Raw genomic sequence first — 26264 nt, 5'->3', positions numbered from 1 at the left:
TTTCTCCGGAGTTCGCCTCTCCTCGCGAATGCCTCCGCGGGCCCGTTTGCCGCCGTCCGTCTATCTGCGCCGATCTGCCTAGGGAGCCCGGCTAGCCTCCCCGCTGGTTCCCAACAGCCCCCACAAAATCGGCCGCGATTTTTCAACGCGGCGAACACACTCCGGGCTCTCCGGGTTTCTTTTTCGCCGTCTTATTCTTTTCGCGCGCCTTCTCTTTCCTCCTCTCAGGAAATGCGCGCTCTCTCTCTATTTCTACGGCCGAGCCAATGGAGAGCGTGACCGGAAGTGACGTACGCCGGCGAAAGGGGCGGTCTCTCGCTCCGGTTTCCGCGCGAGCCGCGTTCGCCTGCCCTCCCGAGCTGTCAGATGCAGTCATGGCGTCGGATCGGAGGGAGCGTTGGAAATTTGTCTGCTATTTGGCTGTGGTGTTGCCCGTTCTGGTGCGCTGCGAAGGAAACCAAGGTAAGGAACGCCATGCCGCGTTGGTTTGTCGTCCCTTCCCACCCCTGGATCTTTGGAGGACGCTCTTCGGGCTTCAACCGTACGTCTCGGGCAGACGGAGGTGCTTTGTTTTTCCTGCGCGCGGAACGGGGAAGCTGATGATGCTTGACCGGAGAAACGCGGCGCACGCTCGTGCTCCTTCGCTGTACGCGGGGCGGACGCGGCGTGGTAGTATACAAGTCCGGCGTGGTGGTTGTTCGGCGACCGACGGTGCCCTCGCGGCCCTGCCGGCAGCCGGTTTGGGAACTTCGCCGCTGGTTCTCGCGAGCTCGCCGGCTTGTTGTTTTGTTTTCCCAGGGGTTCGTTCTGTGCGATGCCGTTGCCTCTTTGTGGGGTGCCGCTTGTTCTCGTGTAACGCTCAGCGTCTCGCATGCCGGACCTTCGATTCCGTGTCCGGTGCGCGACACTGGTGTTACCTGCCGTCGCTGGCTCTGTGGATCTGGTACGCAGTCACAAAACGAGTGGAAGTCGCGTATGCGATGTAGTGCACGCAGTGTCCGTAGCCTTCGTCGCCATTCAATCGCTTGAGTGTGTCGACTGCGCGTCTAAGCTTGTCCGAATATGCTTGAAAGCGTAAAGCGGGTTGCCATTGTGTCATAATAATAATAATAAAAAATCGCTTATTACTCTCATTGCAAGTCGTTTCACGGGTGAAAACAAAATACTGATAAGAGCTAAATTCGAACATCCTCCGTTTTCGGGAATGCGTAATTAGTTGTCACGATAGCAGCTGCTGTAGTTAAACCGAAACGCGTGCGGTTTTGAGGTACAGTCGATTCGTTTTAAAGGAAAGCATGCGAGCGCCTCCCCAAAAAGGCTGTGCGTCGCGTTTCTCCGATCGGGCTGTGTTTTGTGATGGTGCGGTACAAACGGCAAGCATTGTCGACTGGTCGTCGGTGCGCCCCTTTGCGGTGGGCTTTCCCGCACGATCTCGGACCCACGCAAGACATCGACGCTGCACCGCCGCCACACCGGTTGTTGTGCTTGGTGATTTTGGTTCTGCTCATCCACCGGGAAAAAAAAGCTTCTGCGATTGTGTGTTTCTTCGACGTTTGTTTGGACATCGACGACGGCCTCCGGATTGTGGTCCCGTCACTGAATCAACCGCTGTGCGTCTATCCGTGCCACCACCGGATTTTCGGGGAGAAAATTGAGAGGTGGTCTCTCATGAACGCAGTGATTTTCTTTTTTTTTCGGCAACGATGGTGTGAATCGTTCTGAAAGGTTAAGGTGAGTCGAAGTTTCATCTTGCATTTTGCATGCTCACGAATGGTCTAGATGGAAACGCAGAAAAGGCATTGGAGCTTAAATCATCGAGGATAACGTAGAAGTGGGCGCAACCCGGCGCCTTTCGTACGAAGTGGCGTCAGGAAGACCTGTTCGAGGAAAATGCGTGCCACCAGCACGATTCGAACGTGCATTTATCGCTCGAGTGCTTTGCCTCGTCTCAGGCCCCAAGGACCGCGAAAGATTTAGAGCGAGATATTTTCGCAGGAAGAAACAGGCGGAGATCGTCATCTCGCAAACCGCAGGCACCGCCGTCCACGCTCGCCGAAATGTCCGGGGAACTTGCATAGTCGTAACTCCATTATAGCCGTAGGCATATCTGCATTAATAAGCACCCTGTACAGTGTGCATCCTCGCGTTTGATTACGCCGCCAAATATTCTTAGCTACGCTAAATTGTACATTGTTACCCACGTCAAGGTGCGGGATGTGAAAACACTCGGGAGTAAGACTACTGCTCGCCCTTGTAGCCGGTAACCACCGACAGATGGCACGGAAGTATTTAGCGTTCAGCGCAAGATACTGAAATCAAGTAGTGGAAGTACGTTGAAACATGTACAGTGACCTTAAAGTTGCGCAGAAAGGTAGATTGCATCACTGGTGTGTGGTGGCACGTGTCCGTTCTAAAGGGGAATTCGCTCAAGATCGTCATCACTGTATATAGCACTAGGACCGTAAGAATAGTGAGCTTGAAGAGACCACCAGCTACCACCCTGTTTCAAAGGGCGTTCTCATACAATCCTTCCACGCAAGCGTAACGTACGTCATTCCGTACGTGCTGGTAGAGGTGGCCCCAGATTCCGTAGCAGACGCCACGTAACTCCCAGCAGTGCAGTTTTTGCACACGATTACGTTTGTAGAGACTCCAGTACCTTTCTTGTGTTACTTGACCCACGAATTCATTTTCTTTCTCTTTTTTGACCTTTAGCTAAATGCTAGATTGAAATATCGAGCCTTCATAATCCAGCACATTTATCCACTGCGGTCTCATTTAGTGAAATGCTTCTGTGCCGCCCTTACGCCCGTTAATTTAGCTGTGTGCGCTATGTTATTTTCTCAATGTGTTCTTTGTTCATAGAAAACACGATGCCCGTTTGTCATTTCAGTAATTAGTCCCTTTGAAATATTGTTCTTAGTGCTTTCGGTAATGTAAATAGCTGGAATGTCTCGTATATGGAAGCTAGGTAACCTTCCCCCATCCTGGTTTCACTGTCGCTGTCTGTATACCTATTGAGATAGATGTTCCTTACGTTTTCATTATAATGGAATTGTGATTTGAATTGGATGGTGTCGCTCCAAAAAAAAAGAAAAGCTGCATTTCAACGCATAAAAAACGTAAGACGCGAGCTTGACGGACATTCTCCTTTTCTACCCATTGACTCGCATAAAAAGTACGTTCTGTCAGCGGGCGCCCTGCGAAGTTGAGAACACTGTGCTCTTACTATGGTCTTTATTTCCCTACGTGCTGCGCCACAATAACAAACGTGGGGCGCCCGTTGATCCGGTATAGGTTAATCTCATCGGCATCGATCCACCGTTAGTACGAAAACACGACCAGGAGCGTTAAACGGACATTTGAATTGTAACGCTCGATAATTCAAACAAATTTGGCATGTCCCGTTGGAGACGAATTTGCGCTAAGCCGGCTATATTTGGCTGCTTCCAGGGCAAACGCTTTCGAAATCTTACACGTGAACAGCTGAGACATGGTGGCAGAAAGTTGAAAACCAGGATCCCTTGCAGGCACCAAAAGCAATATAATATGCGTACGTGTGCCTTCTGTGCTAAGAGCACAGCGACATCAGCTGTTCGGGAGCGCATAAAAAATGCACGCGGCTTAAGCTGAATGAAGCTTTGTACCGTCTCGTTTATGCTTGATAAGACCGTGCGCTTTTTTCTTCCATCCCCGTTACTTATGGCTTCATAGTTAGCCTAGGGGGGTAGAGTTGCCGCCCCGAAAAGGCGTTGGCCCCTATTTCCATTCCCGGGCCAGGGCGAATTTTTCTTCAACACCCAAGCGTCGTTTTACTTTTCTGAGAAACCAGCATGTGGTTAGTAGCTTCGTGCTGCTCTCCAATGTCGGATGACCCTTTTTATTCTTTATGAAAACTTCTTCCACGTTGCGGATTTCCCCCAGAATTGATTTGCATATTAGGAGACGTGGGCGATGTCTTTTCGTTCCTGTCTCATTGCAGCGCCTTCACACCGTCTGTAGTACAAACTTTCAGTTTGCTCTCGCTAGGCCGTTGCACCGTCTGTCATCACCTCCAAGGCTTGCTTGCAGAGGCGAAATGGCATGTCGTAACTAGGACCTAGGTTGCCGCTTCCTTCGTACCGTTCGTTGTAGCATCGCGCCATTCTTGTTCCCACAGAGGCATCGCAATATGAAGGCGCCTGTGTGTGAGCATGTTGAAGGCTCCTACAAGATTCTTTTGCAACAGGCTAGCGAGAAATAACGTCTTAATTTTCCTTTCTATGCTGCGGTTTTGACAGCATCGCCTAAATTTCGGTGCGATTGCTCCCGTTGGCCGTGACAGTTGACATTCTTGACTATATCGCAATAGCTTGGTCCATGCTGTTTTTTTTTTTTCTACCTAGGGTCCTTCGTTCTCGGGCATTATGTACATATATATATAACACTGGTTATAAAAAATCTGGTATATTTATAGCAGGGAAGTCGGGAGAAGTCTGAGGTTTTGTTGTCTGGTAGCCGAAAGTTGTGGAATGTTCTCGTTTTTTTAATCTCTTACAAACGATTAACACCAGCAATGTTCTCCTTTTGGACCCGAAGTTTTTATTTAAACAAGCGAACTCACTCACTAGAACATGTGAGTGAACACTAGAACAAATCAATGCGACGAAATAATCTCTGTAGACCCTGGTTCTCAGGCATATTATTAATGCGTTTAAAGGGAACCACATTAACAAGAACGTCAAATAGAGTCGGGCATGGTGACCCCTTCCTTACTTGGTTCTCGGCATTTTTGAACAAAGGAAAAAAAAAAAGTACCAAGAGCAAAGGACACGGGCACGCTTCGCAGGAGATGTGGTGTTTTTTCTATATCATAAAAGCCCTTGATGACATACATTATCACATGCATTGGGAGCATTTCTGTGACCATCCTATATACCTGCCGGGCCTTTCGTCCTTGCCCGTTGTCCTGTTTTACTGGTTCCAAATATACACTCTTGCAACAAAATCGATGAAATACCATCTAGACGAATGAGCCACTCTTTTTCGAGGCAAGATCATCGCTGCGCTAATTCGCTTCCTAGCACATTATACCGCCTTTGAAACGTCCCTCTCATCGAGTAATTTCATCAAGGGTTTCATCAAGGGTCGAAATTGCGTTATCTTCCACAGGCATTTTCGTTAATTTGGTGCGACTAAATAATAATAATAATAATACAGTTGTATGCCGCGTGTGGGAAATGCGCTGCAATGCGTTATTGCCGTATTCATGTAAATGCGGCTACAAGAAAAAAAGAACGAAAGAAAGAGCAACTGGGTGGCTCAAGCCAGCGGGCGCTGAATATGTCATACATTTATATACGCCGGTTTTCGCTTGAGTTGCTCAAACTTGCTCAAAAGAAGACGAGCAGCGTTCATTGGTTTTGCAACACCTGCATTTATTAGTACCTTTTATCAAAAGGGCACACTACGTGGAGAAATCGTGATTAACCCGAATTTAAGAAGCTTTATTCGGGATGCGAAAATCGGTAATTACCAGGTTTTACCTGAAACCGAAGGACCCGTACTATACGGTACTATGTTGTTATGTTTGCTCAACCAAGGATTAGACAATGAGGAACTTACACTTTGCACCTCCATACACTACAGAGCTGGACTGGCTCTATGACGTTGTAGCTTCATATACTAAAAGGGTACTGGTTTGGGTTAGTTGGTTACAGTTGATGATTAATATTATTTGCGGCCCACTTGGATCGAGAACTGGGGAACGACAGACACAAGCGCAAACTTTCAACTGGTTTTATTCGTAGGAAGTCAAGTGGTTTATGTACATATATGAATGTGACGTAACATGAAATACATGATGAAATATGCATGCGAAATCAACACACGTGCATTGGCAATATCAAGATAAATTCTCAATAATGTTTGTGATAACCAAGACAGACATGTCGATGGCCTACACATCTATCGCTCTGCTTTCGCAAAATCCGGCTCCGTTAAGATAGCTAAGTTCATTTTGTGATAGTCCCAATGAAGCCACACTGACGCAGTTCGAGCTCGTGTCTGTCGTTCCCCAGTCCTCGTTCCAAGTGGTGCGCAAATAACATTGATCATACATCTACTAGCTAAGAAATAAAGCGCATAGAAGCATTAGGATGCAGCCGAAACAATTTTTTTTTTCTCCCATAATTATCCTGGAGCCGCTGCTTCTAAGAAGGATATCGATCCCCTGTGTGAATGAAACTGTTCGACAGAACAAGCTAGAAATCTCGACTTGGCTTTTCGGCACTTTCCTGTGCAGATTCATGTGCGCTTGCGTAGGAAAAAGCCAGCCGACGCCAATTCCTAGCTGGAAATGTTCCCACAGAGATGGCAGTTGGCGATGCACTATTTGTAGTGTAGGTTCCTGGGCTCTCTTGTAAACAGCATTACCCTCCCCCCACCTCGCCCTTTCTTTCTTCTTGCTTACTTTTTCTAATACACCAAACCGTCAGGTAATGCGAGGCTATAGCTGTCGCCGCTCCTGTCGGTGAGTTATCTCTTCACGAAAGGACCGCTTGTTTTTCTGATCCACGCATTCGACTATCGCAAAGGGGAGGAAAAAGTGCATACACGGTCGGAGCGTTTTCGAGAACTGGGGATAGCTCGCGATAGCTGCAAGTTTCTCTCTCTCTCTCCCTGCTTGTCAATTTTTTTCTCCTGTTATTATTTAAGAGAGTCGTCCTTTTACTTTCCGTTCGGCTTAGGCACTGTGTGCTCGCCTTCTGATAGTCGCAACCGCTGCAGCACTGCGGAAAAGCACAGCGCCAACACGCGCGCCGCGCTGGATTCCATCTCGCTGTCTGGGCAGCCCGTCCTAGGCCGCGCACCATCGGCGTCAGTCGGCTGGTGGCTTATGATTTAGTTGTGAAGGCTCGTGCGTGCGTGCGTGTGTGTGTGGGCGCGCTCTCCTTTACTTCGCCGCTGTTATCAGTCGACGTCGCAGGAGGAATGCCGCCAGTGCCAACGAACGTCGCGTCGCCGCCGCCGGCTTCGCGTTATCCCCTGCCTATAGCTTCTTTCACTTCCAGAGTGCTCGTGATTGGTAGGCACCGAGGAGCCGAAGAAATCTGTCTGTGCCAACATGGAGCATAACTGCGGCAGCAGCTCGGCGGTGCCCCAGCGGCCGCCCGAGAGGTCACTCACTCACTGGCGCCCTGTTCTCTCTGTGCGAGCAAGTGAGGGCCCGTGATTCTGCTCCTTCGGCGAGAGCACGGAACCCCCCCCCCTTTTTCTTTCTTTTCTTCTTCCCTCACCCAGAAGGAGAGAGGGGGAGTTCTGCCTGGTGGACCCGAGCGGGCGTCCGTGTTTACCCCTTCGCGCCGGGTGATAAGTGGTGATGGGAGGGCGACTTTGAGTGATTTAGTTTCGATGGGCGGGATTCGCAGTCGGTTCGTGCGTCTGGAACGCTTTGTTTTTCTTGTTCTTTTTCTCCATCGCTTTCTCTCACTCACTTCCTTCCTATCCGCTAAGCTGTTGCCTTGGCCCGACGACGAAGAGAGCGGCGCGCTCCGCTTTCGCAACCGAAGCGCGCGCGCGCCCCGATGTTGCTTTCTGCCCGCGATCGGCAAGCCCGCCGCCGTTTCAATGCAACGCCACCTCTCTCTATCTTTTCCTCTCCCGATCGTTCGCTCTCGGTCGAAAGCCGAAGGAGGTTGTTGGACGTCTAAAAAAGGCGTTCTTGTTCCTTCGTTCGTTTCTCTCTTCGGGCCTCTCTGTATGCACGTCGACTGTACGTACAGTCAGCGCTACGCTCGCGCGTATACTCTGGCTTTCGTCTTCTCGTCTCGGCGGCACATTGTCTTGGCATCCTCATCTCCGCCGCTTCGGGGAGTTTCCTTTTCCTTCGTGCGGCGCGCGCTTCGCTAGCTTTGCCTGCGGTTTTCGTTTGTTTACACGACTCTCTTCCGTGCGCGGAGCCCCCCTTTCTCGGAGTCGTTTTGCCTTCTTCGTCATCCACCTTGCTGCGTTCTGGTTTCCGTGTTGTTCCCCGTAGTTTTCTTGGCGGGGGGGGGGGGGAATGATGACGATACTGAGAGACGAAATGCTTCCCGCGCAACAAATGCCCGAGCTGACTTGTCTTCACCTAGCATCGCCTTCTTTCCGCTGTTCCGGAGAAAGCTCCTGTTGACGCGAAGCTCGACCGCGGATGGTTTGTTGACATTATGCGAACGAAAGGGAGGGGGGGGGGGGGGGAGGAGAGATATTTGTTGTATGCGGTGTATTGCTTGGCTGCCAGTAGTCGTTTGCACGCAGTGCTAGGATGGAAATGACGAAAGGGCTGGCGGCGTTCCGGTGTTCGGCGAGTGTAAATTTAGTTTGCGTAACCTGCAGATATGGAAACGCTTGTGAAATAGTCATTGCTGGCAGAGAAGTGCATTACTGGACGTTGTAAGTGAGAGCAAATACAAGCTAGACCAAAATATGCTTGAGCAATGAGTACACCAACTAAATGAACTAAAGAAGAACACATGGGTCGTTGGACACGTGTCAGCACTGCGGAAAATTTCACATTCCCATCCAGAAAGTCAATGACTATCCGCAGTTAGCCTAATAAAGCAGCAGTGATAGTTTCAACTGCGAATGAAGTATTGTAGTGAGGTTTTCATACCCACTCTTCATGTGTCGACATTTATTTTAAGCTTGCGGTCGCCTGTAGGCTAAATTCTCGTTTACGAGCATACTTATGAAGCCTATGGTGCCGGGGAACAGTGACTGACCATTAGACCGAAGTGTAAAGGAGTACTCACGAAGGCCTTCAGCATTCGTATGCATCTTGTTCATAAAAGGCTTTTCAATGCCCTGACTTTTGAAAGGCGAGATCAGTGTGCTGACTGATTGTCTTACTGTAATGACGAGAAGGTGCACTATATCATGGGCACTGGTATAACAGGTACCGATTCGTTGCTTCGGAACCACGGACGTTGAGAACGGCTTGTCAGCTCGGAAAGCGCTTACGGCGATTAGCCAGTCTACGTTATCGTCTTTGACTTCGGGGTGCGGCTCGTTTTTCCTACTAGTCTCCGTGGGATCTCGCTGTCAGCCTTTTATACTCCCACCCCTTCTCTTCAACCACGTGTATAGGTTAGCAAACAGGACTGCAGTCTAGCCAAACTCCCTGCATTCCGTCATTCTCTTTCTCGCTCGCTTTCTGTTGGCCGTCTCACTCCCCGTTTGAAGATGTCTGTACGGTGTGGATATGTAGCTAGACTCGCCGCTTCGGTCGGGCTCGTTTAATCCGCTGCGCACTCTACCGATCGCTGTGCTTTGCTTGCGATAGCAAGCTTCTTGAAGGGACCAGCCGGGCCTTCTTCCCGTGTCCGCCCCTCGGCATCTCGTCTTTTCGGCGTCTGCCCGAGTGCGTGTGGCCGCGTCCTCTCGGGCGACGCGCCGCTCGCTCGGGGGACGCCTGTGGGAGCGCGGCGGCGGGGATGAAGGAAGGAGCGAGGCCTCCTCCGAGACGTTATAAATGGCGCTGCGCGCGAGGACGCCCGCAGGAGGGGCGTCTCGGGCCGAAAACTAACAATGGTCAGCGCAATTAACGTCCGCCGCCGAGAGCTCGCTCCTCTCATGCCGGCGGCGCTTGTGGTGCTGCGCCTCGCGTAATACAACGCACACACGCCACACACTGCAGCACTGCCGTCTTCTTGCGATGAAGGGAGGGCGGCTTGGTGGCTCCCTGCGAACTGCATTCCAAACAGTCTCGCCCTCTCTCGGCAGCTCTGGCGTTCCGTCTCCTGCGCCTCCTCGCCCTCGTCTGGCGGTCCTCGGCCGAGGCCTTGCCCAGCCGGACGGCCGCCGTACGTACTACACGAGACCGGCTGCAACTGCTGCAACGACGGAAGAACGAGCCGGCCGTGGCGGTGCCGCCGTAGCGCGGCCCGTCGACTGGTTCATCATTGAACGGGCGCAGATTTCGCCGGCCGTGGCTGATTATAGTAATTTCGTATCGACTCTCGCGTTATCGATATGGACGTCTTTTCCGACCGTATATGTGTGTGCGTGTGTGCTGCGGTGGGGTGTGGATGTTGTTTTTGGCGAGCGCTCGCCTCTCTTTTCTTTTCGTGCTCTTCTTCGTCTTCCTCTCTATGCTCGTGGCGGCGGCTGTTTCCTGCGCCACTTGCTCGTCCCTTGCTGCACGTGCTGCTGCTGCTTGGATGCGAAGCTAGACGAACAAGGGCGGCCGAGCCTGCTGGGTTCACCTTGTTGCTCTCGCCGCCGCTGGCCCATCCTGCGGCCAGTCGTGGCCCGTTCAGGTCACGCCTAGCTTGTTCCCCTTGTCCTCGACTCGCGGGGCTCACCTGATGCGCACGCGCGGCTCTGCTCGGCCTTCCTTTCCGTGTGGGTATTGTACCGGGAAGAACAGTGCACGTCCTGGTATTGTGCGCTTCTTCCGAGCCGCGATCGTCTTGTTTGTGTTGACGGTGGCGGCGCGTCCGGTTCGGGTCGCTTTGTTCACCGACACCGTTTCGAGCGCGGCCGGCCACAGCCAGAGCCGAAACCCGCAGCCCGCCCACACGTATGAAAACCGCGTCGACAAAGTGTGTTTCACTGCCGCGCGCCCAGGCACGAAGGGGACGCCACCCGCCTTCGTATTGCCTTCAAAAGACCGTAGTTGCTTAGCACACATTGAAAGCACACATTGAACACATTGAAAGCACACATTCAACACTTGAAAGCGTTCTGTGGAACGATATATTTGAGGAAAAAGCTATTGGTTACGTATGGACATGTCGGGTACGAATCACCCCACATTGGCCGCGACTGTGATACTCTTCTTTGTCCCTCTCCCACTGACAAGATTTTAAGCCTGATTTGAATTTGCTAACTTAATGTGCACGCATCATTTGTCTCTCTCACTCTCTCAGTATCATCTATATTTACTATTGTACTACGCTTCTAGCCTGTGTGTCGTCGATTACGTGAGGCTTTGTAGTGGACGTATATCAAAACATGTCCGAATGCGACAGACAGGCAGACACCCTATATATACGTAACATTTCTCTTTTGGGGACCTTTAGCCTTGACTGCGGTCATTTTTATCGCACCAATTGCGAGGCACATCCTCAAATCCCATTAAATCCAATTTTGGCTAACAAATGAAGAGGCCGGTACCTATTTCAACTGTTTCGTATACGTCCATGTATTGCGACAACTAGTCGACTTGTATATCTTTTTGAGCTTCATCTTTGTAGAGAATTCGTAAACTATTTCTATAGCTAGGCGCCGTCAGCAACTATTGCTGCGCCAATTTTCCGCATATTATATAACGTGTAAATATACTTGAATGCAGACTCATGCGCAATCAGTCCATGAAATTTCTTGCTATAGGATAGCCAAAGATGGTTTTCAAAAGGTGGCGAGCAATGCTCCGACTAGCGGGCAGTTTCTGGACGCGTCCAATTCTGACAGCACTCATGATGGTTAACCGACCTTTCGCGCCACGCAAACCCAACCGTGAACGCGTCCGTTTCGAATCTGAAGACCGCTCCATCCTCTTTCCCTCTCTCTCTTACTGACCTAACTTGTATCTCCGATAAACGGGGACGGTATTAACAGAGCCTGTACCAAGCGTCGCCGTTTTGTGCTCCACTGCTCGCTGCCATACACTTCTCCGCTTTCGCTCCGTTGCCTTCTGCTCCCGGCCACGGCTTCTTCTACCGTCCCTTCAGCCCCCATTTCCCTTTCCCTGCCCCGATCCCGCTTTCCTGTTCCCTCGAGGCTCGCTGCAGAACCTTTTCTTCCCTCCCTCCCGCTTCCTCCTCGCTGCGTCATCCCCGTTTTTCCTCGGCCCCTTCCTCCCCTGTATCGATCGAGGCAACGCGTCGCTGCCCGGCCGATTAATCCACGCTGCAGTGAGCGGGCCCGCTTGGCCGACGCGTTCGTTGCCCAGGCTCCAGCGGCCGGAAAAGAGAGGGAAGTCGGCCAGCCTTTGTCCTTCCTTTCTTTCCTTTTCTTCTACGCCCTCCCCTGTTCTTCCCCACCAAGTGTTTTATTGTCTTCCTACGGAGGTGATTCCTCCATTTGCTTTGCTTCTCTTTCTCGACGCCCGCCTCGGGTGTGGTGTGTTGTAGTATATGCTGCACGTACGTGCTTGATATGTGCTGCCGGCTATTATGTGCCTTGTCTCGGTAAAAGCGTGCAGCATAGAGTAGGCGACGATTGGCACCAACGAAGTGACCATATTTGTTCCCAGCGCCTAAACGTTAGGATAAATGAAACATCCGTAATTAAAAATAAAAGGACCTTTGCTCTGGCTAATCATTAATGCGCATGGTTACCACGCCTATTGATGTTTGACAGCTCGAAGACAACGAGGAAAGGAAAATGACAAGCTGCACACGTTCGTTTTTCGTGTCCGCGTCATTTCTTGCTCATATATAGCATTGTGAACGCGTTCGAGTTCGCCATGCTGGCATTTTATGAACGCCACAGCTCCGAGGGTCGTGTTTTACCATGCGAAAAAGAGCGATTCGAACACGACTTTTCTCGCCGGATTCATCTCGTTGGGCGTCCCGAACTGCCAGCGCCCAGCTTAGGAGCGATTGTATCGTTTCGTACAGACATTCGATCATATAACATCACGTGTAGGAATCAGTGCGAATCCGGGCCTCATTATTAGCAACTTACGCCAGTCGTAGTGTCCGCAATACTGCACATTTTTAACCGACGCAAGGTATAAAAACCCAGGGGAATGGCCTGTATGTACGCGCTATATGGCGTTACAAGGGGTGGTGGTACGGGGGGGGGGGGGAGGGGGAGGAACGGGAGGGGTGCAATTGAACGGAGGAAGGGGTGCGTGCGGGAGGGACTGACTGTACAACCCCTTTTTGCCTACGTATTCGTCGCCGTCCGTTATGTATGTACACATAGCCGCCGCGCTCGACGCTTTGTCGTCGTAACGACCGCCAGCGCCTGCGATTATATTTACATCGAGAGCTAATTTGTACCGGAACATTCATAACGAGCGAGTCGCCGCTTCTTTTTCCTCCCCGACGCAGCTCCCCCGTAATCGTGAAGCGTGACAGTGGTTTTGTTGCTTTTCTGACGTGAACACCTTCGTTATGTTATTCTTTGTTACTTTCATTTCCTTCTTCTTTTTTTTCCTGCTCAGACATTTGATTTGGGTATGGATAGCTCGTTTCTGGTCTTGTAGTAGTGATGGTAGTTGCTAATGTGCTTATCCTGCAATCTAAGCCTGAAGTGAACCGCGGTGTACATCGTTGTGATTTCAGGAACTGCTAAGGTTGCTCATATAGGATACTCGTGACGCACCACGTCTGCCAAACCATTTGCATCGTGTCCGTGAACGCATAACGCGGCGATATACAGGCCACGCACGACATTCGGAATAAAAGCTTTTGTCCCAGGAAGTGAGTCACGGTAACCCACTGAAACGCCGTGTGGGAGTTTTCTAAGAGTAGCGCCAAGTACTCGCAGCTAGCAGGAAAGTGTACGTCGAATAGCACAGCCCTCCCGTTGAAGCCCCATGACCGCCTCTTAATCAAAAATTACAGTCCCAACTTCCATTTGCCATCGGCGATCGGGCCGGCGTGTGTATTTCCTCTTCCGCTGTAGCGGCTCTATAAAGTATTCTGGCGACTCTTTCCGTGTGGAGAAAGCTGGTTCGCATGTGGTTCGATGGTTCCCTGTCGCCCTGCTTCGCACGGCCGGGTGGGTCTCTGCGCGTGGATCGAGTCGTATGCGAGTATCGCGCTGGGATACGCTCTTGAAGGTGTCGAACGAAGCGCCGCCTGCAGGGCGTGGAAGGCGAAACGGATGCGCACGCAGATCGTGCGGAGGTAGACCGAATCGAGTTATCGCGCTCCAGATTCTCTCCTCTCGGTTCTCTTGGCACCAAGCAGCGCCTTGATAATGCATCGCGGAGGGGGACGCGGAGCGTTGTGCCTCTTGTTGAGCTTACTGCAGCAGTGCCGTGCGAGGTTGTGTGTGTATGTGTGTGTTGCGTCGGCGCCCGAATTTTGTTTAGTGACTCCCGCTCCAAGCCACGTCCCGCCCGCGTACGCCACCACGCCTGTCGAAAGTGATATATACGCGCGTTCTCGTATACCGCTCGCTCGCTTGCGTTCTGAATTCAGTTTCCCCGTCCCAATATCTGTTCTCTCTTCCACTCCTGAGTCGTATGCTAGAACGTGTTTTCCTCTGCCGGTGTTTTCTTCTCCTTATTTCTTTTTTTTCTTTCTCGATCGTCGAAACGAGGAGGAAGCATTTTCACGCCCGACGTCCTCTTGCTCGTATTTTCCCCTCTGCTTATCTCAGCGTCCTTAAGCGGCGTTCTGTTTCTAATCCCATTACCGCTTCGCTTTGCCTTCCTTCGCTTTTCGATGGGATTACCAGTTTGCGAAACCCGGCCCGATTCGCATTTCGATGTCTGCGTGTCCGAGTGAAAGTGGTGCGAAGATTGATCGAGACATAACTGCTGCTCGAATAGGAGGTGGAGGGGAGGAGGGGTAAACGTTTGGACAAGACGCTAATCAGCAGCGAGCGAGCAAGGAGACGGACAGAGGCGGTGGCGATCTGTGCGCGTAGCCTGAGCTACGGATAACGTTCCCCTCGCGGGCGAGGCATGTTTCGCAAGTCGGCGGCTGCGTATATAATCGGACGGAATCCGCGTGGCGGGAGACCCAACGCCTAAATGCTATGCCTGTATACAGGCGCATCGTTGAATGAGCCACTCCTTTCTTTCTTTATTTTTTTCCTTTTTGTACCCGTTCTGTTTGGAACAAATCGCGCTGCCTCCTCGTTTATACGGTTCTCTTGTAACTTAACGCGTTTCCGCGCGCCTAAAGGCGCGTATGCTTGCCGAATCGCTTCTGGCCCGCTGCCCGAGATGGCTATCTTCTCCGTTATACGACGCGCAGTTCGCAGTCGTCGCAGTATATAGCGACGGGCGCGTATATGTGCTGTGCCGGAACGTGAAAATTCGGAACGTGTCAACGACGTTGTGCGGGACTAAACGATTGGAAACATTTTTTTTTTTGTTTCTTTCCTTCGATGCCGATTCTCCACGCTCGATTTTCGGTTCAGGTCCATATCCTGGCGCATGTTAGCAGCGCCCTGCTCTTATTTTCTTTTTCGCCCACCCACCAACATCCTTCCCCCTCGTCGTGCCCGTACGGGAGACGCGGATAGCGGTACATCTGCGTTGTGTGCGCTGCCGTATACATGGGCTGCCGGTGTAGGCGCGCCGTCACAGATTCTGTCCACGTCGCGTCGACAGAAAAAAAAAAAAAAAAGGAGCGCGCGCCGCGATAACGCTTCGGGAGCCGTTTGTGCCGATGCTTTCGCGAAACGCGGGGCGAAGCGAATAAAGCGCGCGAGCATAGCCGTGTTCTTCTTGCGCCTCGCTCAGTTTTCTCTCGTATTCTCGTTTATCTACCGCGTTCGTTTTTCGTTTTCTTGCCTTTATGCAGCTTCGCCTGCGGCTCGTTAACGGGAGTGTTCTACGCGGGTGGCTGAGGAAAGAGGGGAAGAGAGAGAGAGAGAGAACGAGGCGTCGTCGGCGAATCGACGACGACGTCGACTTCGTCGTCGTCTTATCTGGGTCGTTGTTCGGAGCTGTATGCGCAGTGAACGTTGCCACGTTCCCTGCGCGCCCGCCCCACTGTTCTGGCGAAAAAAAAAATCTCGGTTGACCTCGGCGTAACGAGATTGCCTGCTGCGGCCCGGTGCTCTATTGGCATGCGGGTGCAAGCGGCGGCGCAACCGCCAGGCCCGGCTGTTTTGTTTGTTAAACGCTCTCCTGCGGGTTCCGCGCTGCCGTCGCGGCAGCGACGACTTGGCTGAAATGGCGTGTGTGCCGCGACTCCACGGTTTTCTTCTCGTGCGCTTTCTCTGCTTCTTCGCGTTAACCTTTGCGCGCTAAGGTGTGTCTCTGTGCGTGTGTCTCTCTCTTCCGTTTCCTGGTTCCGCGCTCTTCTTTTTTTCTCTCTTCTTCTTTCCTTCCTTCCCTTATCTCTGCTTCCGTTATTGTTGGTGGGCGCATTTATTCGACTTCTGGCGTGTCGTTGGTTGTCGTCTTCTCTGCAGTCCATTTTTTTTCTTTCATTTTCACTTCGGTGCGGGGCTGCAGATTTCGACGTCTTCTTCTTGTTGTCTTTGTGAGACGCGGCAGGGCAATGAACCCCAAGCACAGTTCTGTGATAACGTGTAAAGTGAACAGAATCTTACGCAGATAACGTCCAAATTATTGCTTTTCATCCCGTGCATAAGCTTATTTATTCATTTAATATAGCACGGTGTGCAAACTGTGACCGATAATGACCCGTAGGTTAAGCCATTCACAGCCGTTTACCCTTATATTCAACAGCTGCTCTTATTTGTGGCACCAGTTGTGAGCTCTGCATGTTTGGTGCTAGACGTTCTCGCTGTAAAAAAAAAAAAAAAGAAAAAAAAGAACTTGTTATTGACTGAAGAACAAAAACGCGCACACGCGGAAAGCACAAATACCTTGTGCCCGAGTAGGCTTTGGAGAAGGTAGCATTATGTGTTAACGGGAGTGGTGGAATTCTTTATTGGCGGGCTCGCATCAAGCACTGTCAGGGACGTGCTGGCTATGCCTTTGTTTGCCCGAACAATGCTGTCCGAGAACGCGCGCCCCGTAGAGACGGTCCGTTGCGAAATCGCAGCACGGTATACATTTACGTGGCGTTCTGTCGCAGCGTTTAGGCGACGTGGTGTCAAGGTTGATGCCGCTGTGAGAAAAGGCTGCTTGGTTTTGCACGGATCAGTGCTTTCAAACGTTCAGTGAATGCCATCCTGTGCAGTCCTGACGTGTCGTTACGTCACTAAATTCTCTCTCTCTCTCTCTCACACCCACTTTTTTTTTTTTTTTTGACTGCCCTTGCAGAATTCTGCCTGAACACAATGGAGCACTACCGATGAATTTTCAATATTTGATTATATAATTTCCTTAATGAATGAGCGAGCCCCTTTGGAACGAGGTTGCGAGACGACAAAAGAAAATCTTAAAAACAATGAAGAAAGATTAATGCTAGCCACATATTAGCGCGGGCGGTAATGCGGCACAGCTGATGAAAATATGTGATATGGGCAACTTACGAAAGGGATTTGGCATGAAATGTCGGTTCCTTCTGAAGCTGCATGGAGAAAATGACATAGATAATGCGCTTCTAAACACGCACGATGAATGTTTCGCTAGTGAAATTGTACCTAATAAGGCGTAGAAAACTCCGGAAAAGAGCCAAACTTAAACAAAGTCCTTCTTTTGACTCTTCCTTTCCTATCAATTTGCGTAGCGCGACCTCCGCTGTTTCCTACAAAACCAACTACTCCATTTGCAGGTATTCTCAACTCTATAGGACCAGGGTCGTGCAACTTGTATTCCTGACCGGTATATGGGAGCCACGTGCAAGTGTGCTGTATCCAGCGAGGGAGCTCTGTACAAAAAGCTTTTAAATTAAGAGATATAGGTCACCGACACGAATAATGAATCTGGTCGCGTCCGTTCTGCACGAAACATCAATACAGGTCGTTTAGAAAAAGGCCTTCGCCTGTGCGGAGCAAAGTTCCGCGTCATTCCAGGTCACACGCCAGACGGGGACATACGAAGGCTTTTCATCTCGCCTGACGGCATGACAGACATCAGCAGCGCGGACGCCACGAGGCACACGAGTCAAGCTTCCGTGACGGCGTTGTACGCAAGCGGGCGTGCATCGGTCGTTGAGCGAAGGGCTCCAATCGCCGTCGTCGTCGTCGTACTGCGACGGCGCACTGATGGAGGCATGACTTTCCTGCCGCGGCTCTCACTGGACGTCTTATATAGGAGCGCGAGACACCCCGCACGTGAGACGACCACTTGTGAAGGGCGTTGGGGGTCGGTGGGCGGTTATCGCTCGCCTTTTACGGCCGTATTTCAGAAGCACGTCTCCAACGATTTACGCTCGTCTGAGAGGGTATAAGGCGTAGCAATCAAACGAGATTGAATGGCCGAACAAGCTTCGTGCTTGTGTGTGAGGTGCGTGAGACTTGACTGCTTCGAGCGATGTGGTCCAGAGCGAGGATCTCCTATTGAGCAGGAAGCGCTCTTAATTAAGAATCGTTATAACTAGTTAATGAAGGTTAACCTCGGTAGATTAGGCGGTATATCGCATCTTAGGCGTGTTAGGCGCAGTTGATCGTTAAAGTTTGTCTCGGCGATTACTAAACAGGCACCGCCGAGAAACTCTTTAACGCACCGTGGTCCTCAGTAATTGGACCGCGGGGCCTAACATACACGCTTAACGACCCGGGGCATTAAGTCCCTGTGGCGTGGCCTTGTGTTGCGCGTCGCATTACCCGGCTACAAGCAAAAGGGATGTAATGGAGTAGTGGCGCAACGCCTCACCGCCCTTTACTGCTTCCTATTATGCTGACGACACGTCGACCTGCATTCGTCGTATACAGGGTGGCGTCGAACCGTTAAATCGAAATCGCGATGTGAAGTTAGGCAAACCCGTCAATCTTGATGGCGTGGCCGCGTTGCGTAAAAAAAAAAATGTACCCCGTAGGATCGACGGCTCCGTCGTCCTGTCGTCACCCGCTAAAGGAAGAGCGCGCATTGTTGAGCTCGCAGAACGGCCCAGCGCGATTCCTGACATCGACGACCGACCGTTGAACGTTCGCATGGCGTGCTTGCCTACCGGCCTGCCTGCCCGCCCGCTCGCACGCGTTCTCGCAAAACGGCGCAGCAAGCTCGCCCTGCTGGCCCGGAAGGCGTCGACGTTTCGGCTTGGAAAATTGCGAAAAACGTTTCTGATTGTCGTGGTTCCCCGCAGCACGCAGCTGTGCTGAGGGCGATCCTCCTCGCAGGGTTCTCGGCGGTGCTTTGTGGGAGCCCGCGGCGCAGGAATGATGTGGTTCGACCGCCGACGTGCATTATTCTGTCAGCGCTATGCGTAGCGGCGGGACTGTGCACGTAAGCAAGGTTATTGCCCCGTTATTTTCCTGTCCGCCGGGGGCGGAAAGCCCAACGCGTCTTATGCAAACACTTGGTCCAAGCGTCTGCGAGCACTGTACTCTCTGTTCACTCTTACGAATCGTCTCTTGGCAAATTCGCGTGAAAAAAAAAAAAAAAAAAGAAGAAAGGTGAGAGCCGGGGCAGCTGTCCCAGCGTACCACCGTGAAATAATTTTGTCTCGGTGTCCTATAAAATACTAAAAAGGCTAGAGTGTAACCTGAAAGGGCGAAGTAAAGAAAACTCATTGCGCGCAAGCACACATGAAAGTCGTGCAGTCCAACATCATTGTGTAATCGGTAGCGACGCGTCGTTTACCCTTAATACTCCGTAGCCTATGGCACTGGTGTGAACTAATCACACCAGTGTCACACAGGCTTTGCAGCGTGGAAATAATTATTCCAAATAGTCAGAGTTCCAGTTAAATTCCTTCACTTCTCACTACGGCTTACTAACGTTGCTGCGATGTTCTTTAATATTTTGATGAAGTGAACTGCCTGCTATACGCGATACAGTGATCACGTTAATGAGAGCTGCCGTATGCGTTCACTATACAACCTTTCCTCAAAGGGTTGTATACTGAGCTGCTGAAAAGTACAGAATGATGGACCTTGAAGCTTTTAAGTTGCGCTCTCACGGTGCAGTGAGGGCGTAGGTTGGCTTTAGTCACGGTGGATGCACATACGTTAAATCAGCCAAGGAAATGGAGGCAACACAAACAGAAGGACTCAGTATACAAACGCTCATCCTGTGGCCTTCTCCTTGTGTTGCCGTCATTTTCGGTGCTGATTTCAAGTATAGTCTCACGGTGCTTTTTGGATCACACGGCAATCAGCTCGGCGCTGTTGAGGGCAGGTATATCTTTTGGAGCTGCGGCACGAGTCACAATGCTTACGTCATGCGCACGTGACGCTTCGCTGTACTCTGCGCCCCGCATCTTTTCGGAGACAGGTCGAAACGAGAAGAGAGAGAGAGAGGTCTTCGTTCCGGAGGGCCCTCAGGCTCGCGTTCGTATTTCATTCGGGAAGGAATGAGCGCGGTATGGCGCATAGCGTCTTGCTCTCGGCGCATAGCGGGCTATATAGTGTGTAGGACGCCGTACAGAGGCCGAGGAGTTGCCGGGGCTGTATACGACGTCTTCGGGAGGAAGAGAAGAGTCGCTGCGGCGGGGCCCGTCACCCCTCGGCGAGAAGTTGGCGGCTGCATCGTCATCATGTGCGGGCATCGAGCGACGCTTCTTCCTGCCCGTATAACGGCCTCGTAATTAGGGGAAGAACCCCGTGCGTGTTCCCATCCATCACTGCTCGGCGCCGTAGGTGCCGCGCGCCTCGGACCCGCCGTCCTCGCCCCCACCGGCGGCGGATCCTTTTTTTGGCCGCCTCGCTTCTTTATTTCCTTCTCGCCAGGTTTTGTGCTCGAGGCATGCAAGGAGACGGGCCACGGGCGCGATGCTTTGTTCCCGCGGTGAGACGCGCTATTCCCGGTCGACCTACCAATCACTGCGGCGCGCTCGCGTTGTGCACTCAACGGGCCGAGATGTGTGGTAGTATATGTGGCGTACCTTTCTTTACCTTATTCAAAGCTGTCTTCTTCTCTCCCTCCCTTCTCCCTCCCTCCCCCTTCCTGTCTTTTTCTCCCGCACTTTCAGCTTTTTGGAATGAAGGAGACATGAGGGTGAACGACGTATGCGTGCTTGTGCAAGAGAGAGAGAGAGAGAGAGAGTTGTGCGCTTAGACGTTTCGTATATCGAGACGTCCACGTTGAGCTGTCGATCACCTATGTACAATTAATAGATGCGCGTGTTGCGTTGCGCTCGTCTCTTAAGGCACGAATGATGATGTGCAGTCTTCGTGAAAAGTGCAAGGGCTACGTTGCCTGGGAGTCGCTGCTGTACCTCACAGGTTACAACGCCCTGGTAAATGAAAAGAGCTCTCATGTACACGCCATCCAGAGTTCTGGAGTGTCAGGAGCGCATTGGGAACCGCAACACACGGCCGAACGACATGTGTGGTACATACGTGTCCGACCCGTATACGTTTAATAAACGCTGCTCCTTTTAGCGTTATTCTCCTCGTAACACTGACCAGCGTACGGAAGTGTTGTGTTACTAACATTTCTCGGAATAGTCAAACATAGAAATCGCAGGCAGTTTCTCTGACACTTATGTTCTCCCCTGTACTATCGGAAGAAGAGACGGAATATAATGGCTTAGTTCAATTGGCTTGCTCCGTGCTCGGGTTGTTTTAGCTATTGCAGTGCATCTCATCGTTCGACCCAGTTATAACAGTTGGGTCGATATCAGTGCGTTTGTAGCTTGCCTAGATAAAGGGCAAAATAAAGCGTGGGAGTAACGCTTCAATACTCGGCGCACTCGCCGTTGTGAAATACACGAGTCAGTTTCCCCCCCCCCCCCCTTTTTTTTTTCTGTCAACGAACGCCATCAGTCTACCTCGAGGCCAGGACTTTCGACACTCTAGCCTGCATAGACACGTAATTTGCATACATGCATTTCAAGGCGAAAGCATTTTGCGCCGATCGACAAACCCCCTTTTCGAAACATTTGACCTGCTCGCATTGCACAGCTCTGCGTTTACGTATGCGGTTTTTCACGTGTATACTGCGAGTAAATAGCAGTATACGAAATGCGCTTTGTCTGTCGCTTCTGAAAACGAGCCCGCGGGACGAGTTTAGCGAGCGTGCTTTCCTGCTGTGCTACGTACACGTATAGAAGAATATACTGCAAGCTGCGAGCAAACAGTTGCATGTGTATAGCTGTATAGCGCTCAGTCTGTCTCACTGGGACGATAGAAACGCTACCGACGAGAGAGATCTGCGTTTCGCGAGCATGCGGTGTGTGTCGCATGGCAATGAACCCTCGGGTGCATGCCGGTCGGCGGCGGTTGTGTTCGTCCATCCGCTTGCAATGCTCCAGCCCAAATTCTCCGGTATTGCGCGTATCCTCCTTCGTCTTCCGTTTCATTCGTCTCTCTTCTCACGGTCTTCTCGATTTCGAGTTCTGTCGCGTCCTCTCCCTTCTTGTACATCGTGTAAGCCCTTCTTATAAATTCCCCCCCCCCTCTCTCTCTCACTCTCCGAGGAATTCGGGCGATTTCGTCTCTTCGAGTAGTTTCGCATTCTCTCGTGTTCCTCGTCGCCCCCCTCTTGCTTTTCTCGTTTCCGAACGGAAGTTGAGGAGGAACCACGAATACGAAACGACTCGAGGGACTGGAATCGAAAGACGAAACCAAAACAAAAGGGAAGCTGAAACGGAAACGACAAATAAAAAATTGAGATTCTCTCGGGCCGTGCATTCACTCGGAAAGAGAAAAGCATAGCGAACAGGAGGAAGAACCGCATAGGAGGAAGAACCTCATAGGAGGAACCGCTCCTGGTGCTTGCGAAAAATGGGTCCTGCTACCCTTGGTACACTGCTTGGGCCTTCCAAGGTTTATTATTATACTTCTTTTTTAAAAAACTGAGGAGCGGAAGGAAGTGAAACGGAGGACGCAGGGTCGGTGTCTCGGTCGCCTTAGGAGAGGCCATACGTGTTTATATATATATATATATATATATATATATATATATATATATATATATATATATATATATATATATATTGCTCTGCCTTCTTCTTACGCCTTGTTTCACTCAAACCGTTTCCTGTAGTGCTGTTGAAATCCGGGGCTCAGTCTTTGTCTTCTCGTGGTCTTGCATCTAAATGTGCGTTAGTCGCTAGCGCTTTTTTCATTTGTCTCTGTCGTCTTCTGTGTCCCCCCCGCCCCATTGTATCCGAAATCGAAGTAAAAGATATCGTGTTTTACGCGACAATGCGAAGATCTGATAGTGAGGTAGGCGGAAAACTCCGGATTAATTTTGACCACCCGAGGTTCTATGACGCTGCGCGGTACGCGGGTGTTTTCTTTCTTTCTTGTTTTTTTTTCTTCCTTTATTTCTTTTTGCATTACGCCCACTTCGAAATGCCGCGGTCAGGATCGAACCCGCGACCTGGGGCTCTGCAGCGCAACGCCATAGCCATTGATCTGTACCGCGGGGGGTTAAATGTGAGTCGACGCACCTGCACATTGTGCAGATCGCGTTCGTTATCTATTTATGTATTATTTTTCTTTGTTAGTCTCTCACGCACTCGACCTTAATTGGTCAGCTATAACATTTTGCCGCCAACCGTTACCTCCTTGACTCGTTATGGACTCCTCTGTCTCAGCAGAATTTACTTCCATTCCCCCATCTTTGTAAAAAGTTGATTTCCAGTCTGATTCTTCGATCCCGCGTGAACGGCACGCACCTTACAGATTCTTTTACCCCGCCTCGAATCTATATCGCACTCGTTGACTCAGCTTCCACTTGTCTCTCTGGCAATAAAATCATCGTCCTCGTGCTTTCTTTATTGTCTGCCAACAACCCTCCTTCGCATTGTGCCTCTCTCCGGTGTCGTGATCCCATTATTTCTGGTTATTTCCACGGCGCCGGATGGTCCCAGCATCGCCCATCGACGCGTCTCCATTTCGCCTTGTTTTCCAGTTCCCGAATATAGGAAAGAGGCGGTATATATCTATATATAGTTTTTTTTTTTTTGTTCGTTCATCACCAGTGGCGCTGGCGGCAGCGTCGGGGTCAGGGGTGCGGGCGCCTTTTTCTTTAACTTTTCGTTTGTTCCGCCAATTGCTCCTCATTCTTCACCCCGAGATCTCCGCCGCCGCCGCCGCCACCATGGGCCTCCGGTATCTCGGAGAGAGGTCGGTGGTGTTTCGTGGCCAGGCATTCGTTCCGCACTACCGTAACGGCCGCGGTGGCGCTGGTGCCTTGCTGCCGCCGCTGCTGCCTTTCTTACCTCTTCTCTCACGCCTGCTGATCTGCCTGCCGGTGGTGCATGGATGCCGGCTGGCCGCTGCTGCTGCTTCTCGTTCGCGGTACCGTGTACAAGCGGCAAGCGCACGACAGCGAAGCGGTGAACGGCGCCGGAACCATCAGCTGCCCCCACACCCCACCTCTCCTCTTTCGTTCAACCCGCCGACTAGCCTCCCTGGAGCCTTGCGCCGTGCTCCTTCGCCCTGTTTAGGCCCCGTGGTCGCGCGAGAAAGAAGCAGCAGGCTTCGTTCCGCCGCTGTTTTCAATTATTTCTCGCCTCGTCCCTCTCCCTCTCTCGGCTACTTCCTCTGCTTCTTCACTGGCTCTGTTGTTTTCGCTGCCGTTTTCTTTCCTGTTGTTCTTTACTTGCACCCCAAGTTCGCGGGCCTTGTAAGTGCATCGGCGTACGAGCGCGTCGCTTCTCTCGCCTCTAGCCTCCCTGTTCTACCCTCTGCTTTCTCCTGCCCCGCTCCATTCGTTTGTACGCCGGCTTTTTTCCCTGCTCTTCCTCAACTTCCTCCTCACCACGCCCTTCCTTGAGCGCGGTACTGGACCGGCGCCTTTCAGGATTTTGCGCTTGACGATGATGAACCTCTCCCTCTCGATATCTCCCTCGTCTTCCTCCTTGGCTCCGGGTTTGTTCACTTGTTGAGGAGCCCGAGTGTGCCGCTAGCATCCTCCCTCTGGCTTGCTCGCGCATCGCTCGTTGCTCACTTTTCTGCCTTTCGAGACGCAGCGTGAGCGCGGAAACACCAGGGGGCAGCCGTTTATCGCCGTTTTGGGGTCACTAATAGTTGGGTCTTCTTTTTTCCGCGAACGGCTTCATTAGGAAAGCCTCGCAGAAGCTCGATAGACGTGTATCTCCGAAGCCTTCTCCCCCCTCTCCCTCCTTTTTTTTTTTCGTCGCCGCAACTGCGGCTCCGAGTTAACTAGCCGACCGGAAGCGTCGTTTGTTTTGGGTCGCGCAAGAATCTGCACGTGCGGATATAGAAGCAAACTTGAAACCCTTAAGGAAACCAGATGCCATGATAAGGAAGATTGATAACGTGCGTTAAATTTAGGAAGTCGCTGCGCAGTCTTCTTGTGTTACACGAAAATTAAGTAACAGCTGTAGTGGTGTATAGAGTCTGATGTGATGGATTTGGCGCGTTATATATATATATATATATATATATATATATATATATATATATATATATATATATATATATATATATATATATATATAGGTACCCACTGTCCGCTGATCAGTAGCGAGAAACTTTGTTGAACTTTGTTGCTAAAGCTTGTTGATATAAATAAACTCGGAACTTGCAGAGGTGAAGCTATGTTCTCTGGTTAGTTCTTGTAATTGCAATGTTATCGCATTGCTAACCGCAGTAAGGCGCATATGCTTATTGATTCTTGTTTAGGAACTCGTGGCTATCGACAAAGGCTCGTTTATTTGACCTCCATTGTCAATACTGTACTGGAATTTAGTTCATACGAAATTCCTAAAAGGTTTGCTGCGATTTACCGCTGTTGATTTTCCTCCATTAAACTGATTTTCCTCCATTAGGCCGATTTTCCTCCATTAGACCGCGTTTTCAGGCTCAGTTTTAAATAGCCTAGCTACCGCCTTACAGCCCACTCCATAAGGTATACAAATACAGGGGCTGTGATTTGTTTCGCCACTCGGTCTCGTCACATCTTGTGGATGGCCCCCGGATTTCAAACCGACGCGCATGTTATGCTTGCGTTTCTGCTGCAACGTTCTTTGTAGAACGCAAGGTAGACGTGGTTTCTTTGTTGCGGAATTTGCGTGAGCGGGGAAGGACCGTCATCGCCGTCCCTCATGAGCAAGCTTTTCTTTTTTCTTTTTTAATTCTCCAGCGCCCGTCTTCACCGTTTGAAATTAGAGGCCGCAGACCGACCGAAGTGGTGCACCGCCTTTCCGTGGAAACGGGGCGGTTAGTTTACTCGTGTGCAACCAAGCGCCCGGCCACGCGTCATGTACCCGCGCTACCAATTGCGCTGCGGAGACGTGGTCGGCTGGGCAGTCACCTTCTGCCGTTCCAGCATGCTTGCTCACTTCCTTCCTTCTGCTTTTTTTTTTCTGTTTCTTCTGTTTTCTTTCCTTCGATGCTGGCAAGCGCTGCGACATACCCAACTGTCCCAGCACAAGACGGATAACACGAGACAGTAGCCGCATGCCGCCGCCGTCTCGCTCCCCAAGCTGTTTTCTCTCTGCTGCCGTTCTTCCCGCGCCCGCTGCATTGGTGGCAGCGTCCACCACTTCGGTGGGCCTGGGCTGCGCTTCACTAAACTGACGATACTGCATTTTTTTCTGCGTTCCAGCTCGGTTCACTTTCGCATATTTTTCTTTAAACGTTATTTGGTTTCTTCCTCTTCTGCTTTCGCC

The 26264-nt window shown here is 51.1% G+C and overlaps 1 protein-coding gene across 1 annotated transcript in view; it reads left to right on the top strand.

The window, feature by feature from the left end:
• Positions 1–374: 374 nt before the first annotated feature.
• The window catches only part of Eph (Eph receptor tyrosine kinase), a 266006-nt gene continuing 240116 nt past the window's right edge, over positions 375–26264 (top strand). The window contains exon 1 of the mRNA XM_072287118.1: positions 375–462. Coding sequence (XP_072143219.1) covers positions 375–462 — 88 coding nt within the window. The remainder of the gene's footprint in view (positions 463–26264) is intronic.

The sequence above is a fragment of the Dermacentor andersoni genome, chromosome 3, assembly GCF_023375885.2.
Source record: "Dermacentor andersoni chromosome 3, qqDerAnde1_hic_scaffold, whole genome shotgun sequence".
Lineage (NCBI taxonomy): Eukaryota > Metazoa > Arthropoda > Arachnida > Ixodida > Ixodidae > Dermacentor > Dermacentor andersoni.
This window is presented reverse-complemented; position numbering and strand designations above follow the sequence as displayed.